Below are 13628 nucleotides of genomic sequence, written 5' to 3'. Positions count from 1 at the left end.
AAAAGAAAATTATATATATAATGCAGAAAAGAAAATTATATATATATATAGATTTTTTTTAATATAACGTGAAAAAAAATTATAATTTCCTGACTATATGTAATGTGTAATTGAATTTACAGATATTTATATGGCTTTAATAAAGCCAACTCAGCAAAGTAGATCAAGACGTTTGTTTTTCCAGGTCACATGGTTGGAATTCATAGGGCTCAATAATATCTGCCCCTCCGGCAAATGAAAGAATGGTCACAAGGGATGACTATGAGAACCAGCAATACCAACATTATTACTGTAGGAACATAAGATGAACTTGAACGTTGATTTAATAACACTGCTCTGTATCATATATGAATACATAATGGAAAGAAATAAAAACAGTGATGGAGTTTGTATGGCACAGTAATGCAAAATTGTGAGAGATCCTACTTTGTGTAGAAGCCCTGTCGGCAGGGAAGGCACTGCTGCTGCCCAGACAGTGGTTGATAGAAGCCAATGGTGCATGGTAGACACGCTCCAGGAAATAGACAGAGCCCAGGCTGAGGGCAGCATGAACACAGCAGGGTGCCTTGGGATGAATTGGCAAATATCAGCATCTACTCTTTGGTAGTAATATACAATATGGTGAGATATACACACTCACCGTTGTCGTACTGTGATCCGGGAGCACAAGGCTCACAGGTGGAAGTGTTGAACGCAGAGCAGCTGGAGGTGGTGCTGGTGCTGACAGGAACAGGAGTTGGTGTCACAGCAGTGCCATTCTCCAACAGAGTGGTGGTGAGGGCTGCCGGAGTGGGTGTGGTCTGACTCAGCGCCACGCCTGCAACACAAATATGATCGGACTATTAGCGGTGGAGGTTAGCGAGTCGAGTGGTTAGCGTGAAGATCTCACAGCTAGGAGAACCGAGTTCAATCCCACGCTTGGGCCCTCGCATGTTCTCCCCATGCATGCATGGGTTTTCTCCGGGTACTCCGGTTTCCTCCCACATTCCAAAAACATGCTAGGTTAATTAATTAATAGGTATGAATGTGAGTGTGAATGGTTGTTTGTCTACTATATGTGCCCTGTGATTGGTTGGCGACCAGTCAGGGTGTACCCCGCCTCTCGCCTAAAGACAGCTGGGATAGGCTCCAGCACCCCTCGCGACCCTCGTGAGGATAAGCGGCAGAAAATGAATGAATGAACACGCAAGGTATGCAGAAAATTCTAAAAGAAAAGGAAGGAAGGAACGAACTAAGGAACAAACTAAGGAACGAACTAAGGAACAAACTAAGGAACAAACTAAGGAACAAACGAACTAAGGAACAAACTAAGGAACGAACTAAGGAACGAACTAAGGAACGAACTAAGGAATGAACGAACTAAGGAACGAACAAACTAAGGAACGAACGAACTAAGGAACGAACTAAGGAACAAACTAAGGAACGAACTAAGGAACGAACTAAGGAACAAACTAAGGAACGAACTAAGGAACGAACTAAGGAACGAACTAAGGAACGAACGAACTAAGGAACTGTTGGTTTGACTTTCAGTACATCCCTCGTTTAGAGCAATGTATTGGTTTCAGACCCGACCGTGATAAGTGAATTTCCTTAGGAAGGAAGGAAGGAACGAACTAAGGAACAAACTAAGGAACGAACTAAGGAACAAACTAAGGAACAAACTAAGGAACGAACTAAGGAACGAACTAAGGAACGAACTAAGGAACGAACGAACTAAGGAACTGTTGGTTTGACTTTCAGTACATCCCTCATTTAGCGCAATGTATTGGTTTCAGACCCGACCGTGATAAGTGAATTTCCTTAGGAAGGAAGGAAGGAAGGAACTAAGGAAGGAACCCCCTTGTGAGGATAAATGATAGAAAATGAATGAATGAATATGAATGGTGGGCAAAACCGTTAATTTCAGTGAACCGAATCATTCCGGTTAATTTCGTTAATTTCGGTCAATTGGTCGTTAGCCTGTGATCCCCCCTCGGGCATGACCCCCGTGTCAGTCAGTCAGTCCGTTCACTCATGTTCACGTTTGTTCCGACTCAACAGCTCAACAACACGTGATGACTAGTGGTGTGTCGGTCATGAACGAACGGGTCAAAAGAACTAGTTCTTTTTTTGTGAATGGAATGAACAAGGTCACTGACAGTGTCGGTCAATCTCTCTTTTTCGGTCAGCTAACCCCACCCACCCACAGAGTGAGGCGCGACGATAGGATAAAACAGGCAAGCACGCGGAGGTAGTCCCGCCCTGCATAAGGAACGGCGAACTGACTCTCCAACGAATCAAAAAAAAATAAGCATTTGCAACTGAACGGACTGTTGTTCATTCCATTCACAAAAAAGAACCAGTTCTTTTGACCTGTTCGTTCATGACCGACACACTCAGTGTTGCTACGTAACTATTATTTTACTCTAATGTGGACAGGGAAGTAAATGATTCATTTAACCAGAAGGTGACCTCTCGGAAAGATAACGGTACCTAGTGTTTACAATTCAACAGAAGCAGACTAAGCTAAATATTATTAAAAACTTTGCTGAGCTTCATTGCACGTGCTTTTTCCATTCAATTGGTGCAAATCCGGATGAAAATATGTCCATGTGAGTCCCAGTGGAACACAATCCCTCTATGCTGAAAGTTTCTAATGCCTGCTTACTTCAGCAATTTAGGGCGCCGCTTCACCTCAATTTGAAAAATGGTTCAGTCCTGTCAAGAACAGTATTTTTGGTGAACCACCAAGTATGTCGCTAACATATAAAGTGACAAACGGACACAAAGATGGGCTTCACCAATGCTTTTCATTTTGCTAGAGGGATTTAGTTGACATTTTTGCTGTTTAAAATGCAATGAAACGGTTTCTCTAGCCCGGGGAATAAGAAGTGTAACAGCTCTTTTGTCTTACATAACATTCATGTTTTTCACTTTCCCTTGCACCAGAAGAAAAACAAACAAACTGTTGTCTAATATTATATCTCGCGAGCCACAAAGTAGCTTAGACAAATCAACACAAATATGCACTTTTGTTACATGGTTACTCTTTTTGCTGTTAAAAAATAAAACTGTGCCGATTGCCACAGAATAAGAATAGAATAAGTCCTGTTGTCTTATACAGTAAACCTCGGATAAATCGGATTCAATTGTTCCCACTGGTTTTGTCCGATATAAGCGAAATCCGTTATATGCGTATACCGGAAAATGTCCGTTTTACGCATATATCGGATTTATATCCGGTATATGCGTAAATCGGATTTTATCCGTTATAAAAAGGCACTTCCTTGACTATGTTTCCAATGTACCTGGACGCGCAGGCAACGCTGCAAACGCTGCAAATGACGTCGTATAGCGGCCTGTCACGATTCGGCGAATCGGAGCGCCACGATGCGGCCATCCGATATATGCGAGGGAAATTTAATGGAAATGCATTGGAACGGGACTGGAGATTTTGTCCGAAATAGGCGAAATCCGTTATAAAAAATCCGATATATGCAATGAATTTTTATTGGAAATGCATTACAGAAAAATTGGTTCTTTTTTTATCTGTCCGTTGTGAGCGAATTTCCGATATATCCGAGTCCGATATATTCGAGGTTTACTGTATTAGCACTGTGTCCAGGGTGTACCACGCCTCTTGCCCAAAGACAGCTGGGATAGGCTCCAGCACCCCCGCGACCCTTGTGAGGAAAAAGCGGTAGAAAATGAATGAATGAATGAATGAATGTCTTATATTATCCTCCATGGACCAGGAAGTAGTCCATGGAGGTACAATCCAGTACACGGACCGGCCACCCATTTATTTTTTCCACTTTTGTTAGTCACCATGAAACACTTCTATTTACCCCCAAGATCCAAACTGTCATACAACATGAAGAAGGAAGTAGGTGACACAAACAAAACAATATGTTTCCGTCCATAAAAATAGCAATAGCTACTTCCATTACAATAATATTGACATTTTGCAATAAAACTAAGTATTCAACATAAACAGCGAGACCAGCACAGCAAGTAAATAAGTAAATCAGCGAGACAAGAGGGCACATTGTGCGTGTAATCACATTAGCCATGTGCTTGAGAGCCATGAGTGGGAGCGATCTTCCTCAAGAAAAGGATTTATTCAGCGAGAGGAGGGGAGTCATGTGCTTTCTAGCCTTGCCTGCATTTCTCAAAGTCTTAGGATTTATTAATAAACAGCAGACAAAAATAATGAACAGTAAAGATCCTGGGGTACAAATGGCCCAATATGAGTATAAATTGGTTTAAAGCACAGAAAATTGATGGAAAACTTAGTAATATAAAAAATGTGCACATATGCAAAAGTGAGTTTTTGCCACCGTTTTGATTGATTACCAGCAGGAAAACATGTGTCGTCAGTTAACATGAGTGTATTGTATCTGAATAATAATAATAATAATAATAATAATAAATGACTCACCTACGAAGCAAAAGGCAGAGATGAGGAGCAGAGGAGCCCGACGGTCCATCCTCCTCTAATGGTCCACAACTCTTCTCCTGACAAAGTTCATCTACAGCATCTCTTCCTTGACAAATCACTGACAGCTATGTTCATTTTTTTTTTTTTTTTTAGAGAACGTCAGTGAAGCTTGTTTGAGGTGGGACCAGTCCACTCCTCAGCGTCATATGACAAAGTACACATCATGTGATTTTGCTTTACAGGGAGAAAAAAAACGGGAGCAAAATTGGCTGAATAAGGATTGTTTTTACGCAAAGCCTCCAGAAGAGGCGCTAATGTGCACGCTAAAGCGTTTCCCAGCAGTTGAGCTCTTCTAAGAATAATCCAGGAAGCTATTTTCTTTCTGACCCCCACATAATTCACAATGCCGCCTACAGAGAACACACTAACTCCTTATTTCTAAAATCACAAATACTTCAACTTGCTGATATAGTTAATCTTTAAACAGCTAAAATGATGCATAAGGCTAAAAATAACCAATTACCTAAAAAATGTCATCCAATACTTCTCTACAAGAGAGGAGAAATATGATCTTAGGGAAGAACTCCATTTGAAACACTTCTATGCTAGGACTACGTTATGCTAGCCATAGCATTTCAGTATGTGGAATCAAACTATGGAATGGATTGAGTAAGGACCTCAAACAATGCACAACGATGAGCCAATTCAAGAAACAATACAAGCAGTTGATGTTTGCTAAATACAAGGATGAAGAGTCTTGAACCAGTCATGATGTGCTATATATATATATATATATATATATATATATATATATATATATATATATATATATATATATATATATCACTATATTGACACTTACTATGGTACCCATTATGTCATTGTATGGTCATATCACCTTGTACTTTGGTACGAGGTGCATTATTTAAAAAAAAATAATAAAAAAAAACAACTGTATTATGGAAAGCAGGAAGTGAACAAATGTAACAGTTACTGATTGTAAAAGTACCAGATGGAGGGGTAGGATTTAATAAGCTTTGCTTCTTCCTACTCCTTTTGGACATGTGGAACTGTGAACTGATTATGTGATGCATTCAATTGTAATCTGATGCATTTTCAAATTAAATAAAACCATTAAAAAATGTAAAAACAAACAATAATAAATAAAATAATTAAAAAAATACAATAAAATAAAATTATGTTAGGAAAGCAGGAAGTGAACAAATGTAACAGTTACTGATTGTAAAAGTACCAGATGGAGGGGTAGGATTTAATAAGCTTTGCTTCTTCCTACTCCTTTTGGACATGTGGAACTGTGAACTGATTATGTGATGCATTCAATTGTAATCTGATGCATGTTCAAATGAAATAAAACCATTACCATTACCATTACCACATGCATGACTACCTTATTCACCTACATACTGTAACTACTGCAGTTTTACACCTCTGTAATAAAGTATTGTTAATCAAAACTGAATACTGTATTATCTTTGAGGGTCTTTTCCCTCGATGTAGTCTTCCAAGCGCTTCTCCAAGTCCTCCCAATTTATCTTCTGCATCCCATCCTATCAAAAGGAGATAAAGATATTTGCCGTAACCATCTTAACACTGGTACAGACAACAAGTGATTTTTTTTATTTATGGTGGATTTCATGCTCACTGTTCTGTGCGTCTCAGTTGTGTGTGTTGCTGCCTGCTTCGGTAGTTTAACCTTGATGCTTTCACTTTGCCTCACTTTTTGGCACTCTTGCTTCATCTCTTCAATCTTCTTCTGCAAGGCCAAGACCTTCTTGTCCTGAGTTGCCGTCTTCTGCAATCGGAGCTTGGCTTGTTTCTCGTCGTCTTTCCTGCAATGTAAGAAATAGCAGGAATTGGGGTCCCGTTTTTGGGCTTTTCCAATTTCAGTCATTCAGCTGACCTGATGGCAGCCGCCTTTGCCATGGCCCTAGTCTGGAGCTCGATGGTGCCCATGTTTTCCAACAGCAGCTGCTTCTTCCGCTGCTTCTCCACCTGGATGTACTCTCGCTTCTTCTGCTTTTCATTCATCTCTGCTTCCTTCGTGAGGAACAGACGCTCCTTCAGCTCAGCGTAGGACATCTCTCCTAGGAGCTCATGACCTGCAATCTGACATAAGAAGTAAACCGTAACACATTGTTAAGTCTTATCTTTACATTCATGTGATCCATGTGATGCATGTCACCTCCGTGTCGTCAAATGTTTTGCCTCGAAGGTTACGAAGACATTCCATGGTGTGCGTTTCATTGATGATGTCCAACCTCCTGCTGAGGGCTGCCTGGGCTTCCTCTTGTGCTTGACGAAGAAGCTCTTGATTGTGCTGTGAGAATTCTTTGACTGGGAAATAAAACGGTTCGGTGACAAAAGGGCAATCGTATGGAAGCTTGTTTTCGCCACTGAAAAAAAAAAATTATCCTAATGGTCGAAATTACGAGATAAAAAGTCAAAATTACGAGATAAAAAGTCAAAATTTTGAGAAGAAATTCATGAGCTTTCAAGAACTACAGTAAACCTCGGATATATCGGATTCAATTGTTCCCACTGGTTTTGTCCGATATAAGCTAAATCCGTTATATGCGTATACCGGAAAATGTCCGTTTTACGGATATATCGGATTTATATCCGGTATATGCGTAAATCGGATTTTATCCGTTATAAAAAGGCACTTCCTTGACTATGTTTCCAATGTACCTGGACGCGCAGGCAACGCTGCAAACGCTGCAAACGACGTCGTATAGCGGCCTGTCACGATTCGGCGAATCGGAGCGCCACGATGCGGCCATCCGATATATGCGAGGGAAATTTAATGGAAATGCATTGGAACGGGACTGGAGATTTTGTCCGAAATAGGCGAAATCCGTTATAAAAAATCCGATATATGCAATGAATTTTTATTGGAAATGTATTACAGAAAAATTGGTTCTTTTTTATCTGTCCGTTGTGAGCGAATTTCCGATACATCCGAGTCCGATATATCCGAGGTTTACTGTACAACAACTATTCGACCTGGACGAAAACGATTATTTTAGGTATATACAAATGAGAAATTACTATGACGGGAAAATAAAATTCTGGATGAATAGAAGAAGACATGGGCTGATTCAAATTGCAATGTCTGCCTACAAATCAAAAACTACGAAGATAGTATCCACACTATATAAAAATTTCATGGAGGGAAAGGCAAATACTCATTATATTAAAGAAAAATGGGAAAAAGAGCTCAAAACAAACATTACAGAAACTGAATGGTTGGGTATGATTATGACCCAAAAAGACCACAACATCATCTCGGGTCTGGAGGGAGCATTGCTGGAAGAATATAATTAGATTTTTCATTACCCTTTTTGTTTTTGAGTGTGTGATTTTTTTAGAAAAATATAAAAATAAATAAAAATAAAGCATATAAAAAAAAAAAAGTCAAAATTTTGAGATAAGAAAAGTACTCAAAGTACTCATCCATGTACTCACAATCCATGTCTGAACAGGAGAGAAGAAGCTGCTGCTGTGACTCTTCTACGATTTTTTATCTCGTTATTATGACTTTCTATCTCATAATTTCAACTTTCTTATCTCAAAATGTCGACATTTTATCTCATTATTTCGACTTACCATTGGAATATTTTTTTTTTCCAGTGGCAGAAACGAGCTTCCATACAATCGGGGAAAAAGAATGGTGTAAAAAAATGAATGTGCTTACCAACACTTTGTTTGAATTTCTTCACCTTTTCTTTCACTTTCATGGTGTTCTTATGACCCTCCACCACCTTTTGCACCAGATCTTTCTTTTCTTTTTCTTCCTCCAACCTTTTCTGCTCATTTTTCTGACAGCGTTTGGCTGTCTGCAAGAAAGCCAACATTAAAAACGGCTACATTGTAACCTGCAGAACAGTTATTATGTCCATTATATTTTGTAATGTAAGTGGAAAGGTGGCTATTGGGGTGTTGTTTGATGTCTAGTGGACACTAGTAATGTTAAGAAACTTATTTACCGTATTTTCCAGACTATAAGTCACACTTTTTTTCATAGGTTGGCTGTTCCTGCGACTTATACTCCAGAGCGACTTATAAATGAAAAAAGTGTTTATAATACATAAACACTGTACACCTTTTCTGTTCATGTTTATTTTTTGTGTAGCTGAATAACTATTGTGTTAGCATATCTTACACCTATTAGCATGTTCTCTATTCTTTTATTATTGTTAGAACTTGCCTTCCATGATGACGTAATGTCTGTTTTGGTTAAGTAGTTTGGAAAATAAATTACCCGCAAAAAATGCGACTTATACTCCAGTGCGACTTATGTATGTTTTTTTCTATCTAATTATGCATTTTTGGCCTTGTGAGACTTATACTCCGGAGCGACTTATAGTCCAGAAAATACGGTATATAATTCTGAACATACAGTGGCTATAGAGTGAAAATAAAAAGCCCACTCCTGTATAATATGATGGAAGAATGCATTTTTTTGCGTTTTTTTTCTACCTAATTATGCATTTTTGGCCTTGTGCGACTTATACTCCGGATTGACTGATAGTTCAGAAAATACAGTAGATGGTCGTAAACAGGTTTTCTATTCTCTAATATCATAAATATTTTATTTATGAATAAAGAATCATACTTGGAAGAAATTCACTTATCACAGTCGTGTCTGGAACCAGTTAACCACGATAAATAAGGGATTGCTGCGGGACTGTGTTTGACTTTAGAGGTTCAGAAGTAATGGTAATGGTAATGGTTTAATTTCATTTGAACATGCATCAGATTACATTTGAATGCATCACATAATCAGTTCACAGTTCCACATGTCCAAAAGGAGTAGGAAGAAGCAAAGCTTATTAAATCCTACCCCTCCATCTGGTACTTTTACAATCAGTAACAGTTACATTTGTTCACTTCCTGCTTTCCATAATATAATTTAATTTTATTTAATTGTATTTTTTTTATTTAAAAAAAATGTTTTTCATTTTTTTTCATAGTTTTAATGGTTTTATTTCATTTGAACATGCATCAGATTACAATTGAATGCATCACATAATCAGTTCACAGTTCCACATGTCCAAAAGGAGTAGGAAGAAGCAAAGAAGCATTAAATCCTACCCCTCCATCTGGTACTTTTACAATCAGTAACTGTTACATTTGTTCACTTCCTGCTTTCCATAATACAGTTGAAGTTTTTTTTTTTTTTTTTTTTAAATGCACCTCGTACCAAAGTACGAGGTGATATGACCATCCAATGACATAATGGATACCATAGTAAGTGTCAATATAGTGATATATATATATAGCACATCATGACTGGTACATCCAGTACACCCACAAACATTCTAAAACACTCAAAAGAGATTTAGCTGTATTTACTTACCTCAACTTTTTTGAGCTGAGCAGCCTTCTTGTTCCGTTCTACGGCTTGCGTGCGGGCCAAAGCGGCTTGCCAGTGGCTGAGAATGACTTCGGCGTGCTTCAGCTCAATTTTGGCCCACCTGTCGTGATGTTCCTTCTCATGTATTTCTCTCTGCTTCTGAAGCAAGGCTGAGGGCTCATGCGCCCCCTCCGCCAAATTCTCTATTCTAGATACATTGAGAAAAAAGGAGCAGTTTATGATAATTGTATTGAAAAAAAACAAAATAAAGAAAAACACACTACGCAATTATGCATATCGCATGAAATGCGTCTGCACCTCTGCAGCTCTTCTTCCACATGGCGATCATATAGAGCTCGCCGCCTTAGCATAGCTGCAGTGTTGAGTTTGATAGGAGGGATGCTCTAATAAAAGAGGAAAATGTGAAGTGAGTTAATATTGTACTGAATTCTCATCCCCTAATTGTTGATAAAATAAGGTATTCTCACCTTAAAGAAAGGAGGATCAAGGGCATGAATTGAATCAAACTGAAGTCTTGAGTCCAAATCTTCACTTATCTGTTTCAGCACTCTCTGCAATACATATGTATATTCGAAATGAGCTAAAGTGTAATGTTTCTGTCATAGAATAGAATACTTTTATTGCCATTAGAGTTGTCCCGGTACAACCTTTTCACTCGCGAGCCGATACCGATATTGCAACATCGAATATCATCCGATACTGATATCAATCTGATATAAACATGCACCACAAAGTTAGTGGCAGCAATGCATAATATAGTGAGCTTCATGTTTCTCAATTAAGCATTAAAACCCAACTTCATTCATTCATTCATTTTCTACCGCTTTTCCTCACAAGGGTCGCAGGGGTGCTGGAGCCTATCCCAGCTGTCTTCGGGCGTAAGGCGGGGTACACCCTGGACTGGTGGCCAGCCAATCACAGGGCACATATAGACAAACAACCATTCACACTCACATTCATACCTATGGACAATTTGGAGTCGCTAATTAACCTAGCATGTTTTTGGAATGTGGGAGGAAACCGGAGTACCCGGAGAAAACCCACGCATGCACGGGGAGAACGTGCAAACTCCACACAGAGATGGCCGAGGGTGGAATTGAACCCTGGTCTCCTAGCTGTGAGGTCTGTGCGCTAACCACTAGAGCACCGTGCCGCCCTCTCTGACCTACATTTACAACTTTAAATTTTACAACTATTTTCATTTTGTCTGGATTGGACTGAGTTTGTCGTCCAATCAGATTTTAGTATCTATGTGTCGCCATGTTAATCTAATCTGACCAGAGCCTTCACATTTAGAATTGCTGGCTCATGTCAGATACCAGCTATTAGCAATGGCGCTTTTTTTTTCGGCAATCAGGCAAGCAAGCCGGCTCACAGTGAGATCAGCACTTCTCTGTCCTCTGATTGTTTGATTTGGTTGATCAGACCAAAAGTGTTCCTCAAGACAAGTTATACACACAATGACTGAATGAGTAGAAATCGACATCTCTAGACAATAGATGTTTTTTTTAATATTATTATTATTATTGTTATAATGGATTTTGTATATTATGATGATGTGTTTAATTGTAATGTGACAGTGATGGTATTAAGAGGTGGATTGGGATTGGCTTAAGTCCTCACTGAAAGCCTACACATGTAATATATACGCAAGAGTACGCAAATATATCCACAATATCGACAACTGCACCGTCACATCGCTATCAGTATAGCAATGGGGCGGTATTTACATGTTCTGTGCAAACGGCAGTTCTATGCTTATTACCTTGAATTTAATAAGTGCAATGTCATTTTTGTCTGCACTATGGACAACACATCCAATAGTTCCTACCTGTGTGAGGTCAGACTTCTTCAGATATGCAAATCTGAACTGTGTCATATTGGCCTTGTGCATTAGCGCCTGTGGGGGGAAACAATATGGTATGATAACACAGTCTGAAAACGATGTTGTAATACGTTTTTTCATATGTATTTTTCTTCTGATAACAGATTAAATGTACCTCACTCATTTGACGGTTCCTTTGCTTGATCTCTTCTAAGATCTGGATCTCCTTTGGAGTATTGTAAGTGCTGTTTGGTACCTGTAAAAAGTAAACATGTTATGTGAAGTCATGTGACTTCACATAAATGAAATCGTACACATAAAGAGACTGACCGGTTTGTATTTTTCCTCAACAGGGCTGCACTTCGGCTTAGGTGGAGATGGTACTTTGGGTTTAACAACAAATGAGAACCCCTCAAGCTTAGTCGTCGTGCAAGGAGCTTTTTGTTGCCGCATCCCTCCGGCTTCTTTCGCGGCAAGCTTCTCCAAAAGTGTCTCGATCTGAGAACACTTCCTATAAGACAAAAGACAGAAAGCTTTTCCATGTCTTGAAAATATTGTTTTAAAACTTTTTTGCAATGACTGTACTTATTTTATTACCCCAGCAGAGGATCAATCCAGTGCTCTTTCACATACGCAGTATCATAGATGCTATTCCACTCATCCTGTATCCAAGTGGTGAGGTTTGTGAAGAAGAAACTCAGAAACTAGAATCAATAACAGATAATATAAATATACATTGCACCATAAATGTCTTCTCAATGCAGTATTACTCTTACGTTGTGCATTTTCTTAATATCCAGAGATTTGACAATGTTGCTGAAATCCTGAAGCCCAAGTTCATCAAAGTAGAATATAGTGAGGTAACAGATCACTACAAACAACACAAACAAATCAACTGTAAGTCATGTTTATTTAAAGGAAAAACAAACGTGTAATTGTTTAAACATACCAACAAAATGACTGTGGTAACATTTTGATATGAGTTTTCCACCCTGGCCGTAGAAGGGATCGACAACTACATGCAGTAGTTTCTTGTACTCAGTGCATCCGGAGACAAGATCAAGAATGAACTTCATATGCTGAGGTTCCATATTCTACAAAATGCATGCAGCAAAGGTGAGATCTTTTGCTTCTTGTATTACTTTATATATCAACACACTATAAAACCACTTTTGTAATGACATTATCATACTTGGTTACCTGCAGATCCTTGGCTGCCTCTTCAATAAAGTCATCCAAACTCTGTTCCCCAGCATTAAACTTATCCAGCAGCTCGATAGCCTGTTTCACAAGTACCGCGTTGTTTTGTGCCATTTTCCATTAACACAAGGAAATCCCGTTTGTGATGAATTCAACATAAATCAGAATGGTTATAAAATGTCCAATACATTTTTTTTTGCTTTACACACATGTAAGGAATGACGGTACATTTAGCGACGTATGCGTAAATTGCCCACGGTGGGATGTCGTATATATCAATGACGTACCGTGTGACATATTTATTGTTACGTAAAATACGTAAAATATTGCGCCGCCTTCGAGTTCAATCGGAAATGCGTCGACTATGTATTTTGGTTTACGTATTTATATTTTCGTGTCAACAACCACAAAGTCGATATATTAGTTCAGATTTAGGTTCAGTATAAAAATGTCTATGTCTATATTTGTTGTTGAAATTGTTGTTGAAATAAATCCTGTAGATTGGACCATATTGGACAACATTGTGACAGCAGCACGAGACGACGTCATTAGGAAGTACAAGTTTGACGTGAATGTCGTCAACTTCGGTTTAGTCATTCAATGAACACAGGCAGGAAACATAATTAGTCGTTATCCTCTGAATATATCTACTTTGTTGGGGTGTTTGGACCGTATTTACCGTACATTTTGAGTTTTTTTCCCCACCTGTAACGCTAGCTATCTTGTAGCATCCAAAAGATGGCTGTCACGAGGGTACCACCGAAGAAGACAAGCTGTGGTGAAGG

The 13628-nt window shown here is 38.9% G+C and overlaps 2 protein-coding genes and 1 long non-coding RNA gene across 5 annotated transcripts in view; 1 reads left to right on the top strand and 2 right to left on the bottom strand.

Moving 5' to 3' along the window:
* si:dkey-21a6.5 (signal peptide, CUB and EGF-like domain-containing protein 1) overlaps positions 1–5168 on the bottom strand; it is a 9851-nt gene extending 4683 nt beyond the window's left edge. For both annotated transcript variants that reach the window (XM_058090801.1, XM_058090802.1), the window contains exons 1-3: positions 4421–5168; positions 641–817; positions 427–565 (exon numbers count right to left, since the gene is read on the bottom strand). In XM_058090801.1, coding sequence (XP_057946784.1) covers positions 427–565; positions 641–817; positions 4421–4469 — 365 coding nt within the window. In that variant the 5' untranslated portion in view covers positions 4470–5168. The remainder of the gene's footprint in view (positions 1–426; positions 566–640; positions 818–4420) is intronic.
* Positions 1–12153, top strand: part of LOC131140408 (uncharacterized) — a 17797-nt gene extending 5644 nt beyond the window's left edge. The window contains exons 2-3 of the long non-coding RNA XR_009132403.1: positions 11808–11881; positions 11997–12153. This is a non-coding gene — a long non-coding RNA (uncharacterized LOC131140408). The remainder of the gene's footprint in view (positions 1–11807; positions 11882–11996) is intronic.
* On the bottom strand, positions 5300–13628 carry LOC131140402 (cilia- and flagella-associated protein 99-like). Of its 2 annotated transcripts, XM_058090800.1 has the most exons (16): positions 13549–13628; positions 12844–12924; positions 12593–12737; positions 12420–12514; positions 12241–12347; positions 11974–12154; positions 11819–11899; positions 11650–11718; positions 10286–10369; positions 10116–10201; positions 9801–10005; positions 8136–8277; positions 6624–6775; positions 6342–6547; positions 6084–6270; positions 5301–5988 (listed from the first exon to the last, which is right to left on the bottom strand). In XM_058090800.1, exons 3-16 carry the CDS (start codon positions 12732–12734, stop codon positions 5908–5910), a joined length of 1818 nt encoding a protein of 605 aa, XP_057946783.1. In that variant the 5' UTR covers positions 12735–12737; positions 12844–12924; positions 13549–13628; the 3' UTR covers positions 5301–5907. The 2 variants fall into 2 exon arrangements, with proteins under 2 accessions (XP_057946782.1, XP_057946783.1); XM_058090799.1 differs by lacking the exon at positions 13549–13628 and having other exon boundaries at positions 5300–5988; positions 12844–13540.

Source organism: Doryrhamphus excisus, chromosome 13, assembly GCF_030265055.1.
Source record: "Doryrhamphus excisus isolate RoL2022-K1 chromosome 13, RoL_Dexc_1.0, whole genome shotgun sequence".
NCBI classification, from domain to species: Eukaryota; Metazoa; Chordata; class Actinopteri; order Syngnathiformes; family Syngnathidae; genus Doryrhamphus; species Doryrhamphus excisus.
Note: the sequence above shows the minus strand (reverse complement) of the source record. Positions and strands in the feature narration are given on the sequence as shown.

Excerpts from the sequence above, each read along its gene's own strand:
- LOC131140402 (XM_058090799.1), bottom strand. The coding sequence starts at position 12,957 with ATGGCACAAAACAACGCGGTACTTGTGAAACAGGCTATCGAGCTGCTG. Across the intron at positions 10,202-10,285 it reads TTGATCCTCCTTTCTTTAAG|AGCATCCCTCCTATCAAACT; the intron begins GTGAGAATACCT and ends CTCTTTTATTAG. Across the intron at positions 6,776-8,135 it reads GAAATTCAAACAAAGTGTTG|TCAAAGAATTCTCACAGCAC; the intron begins GTAAGCACATTC and ends TTTATTTCCCAG.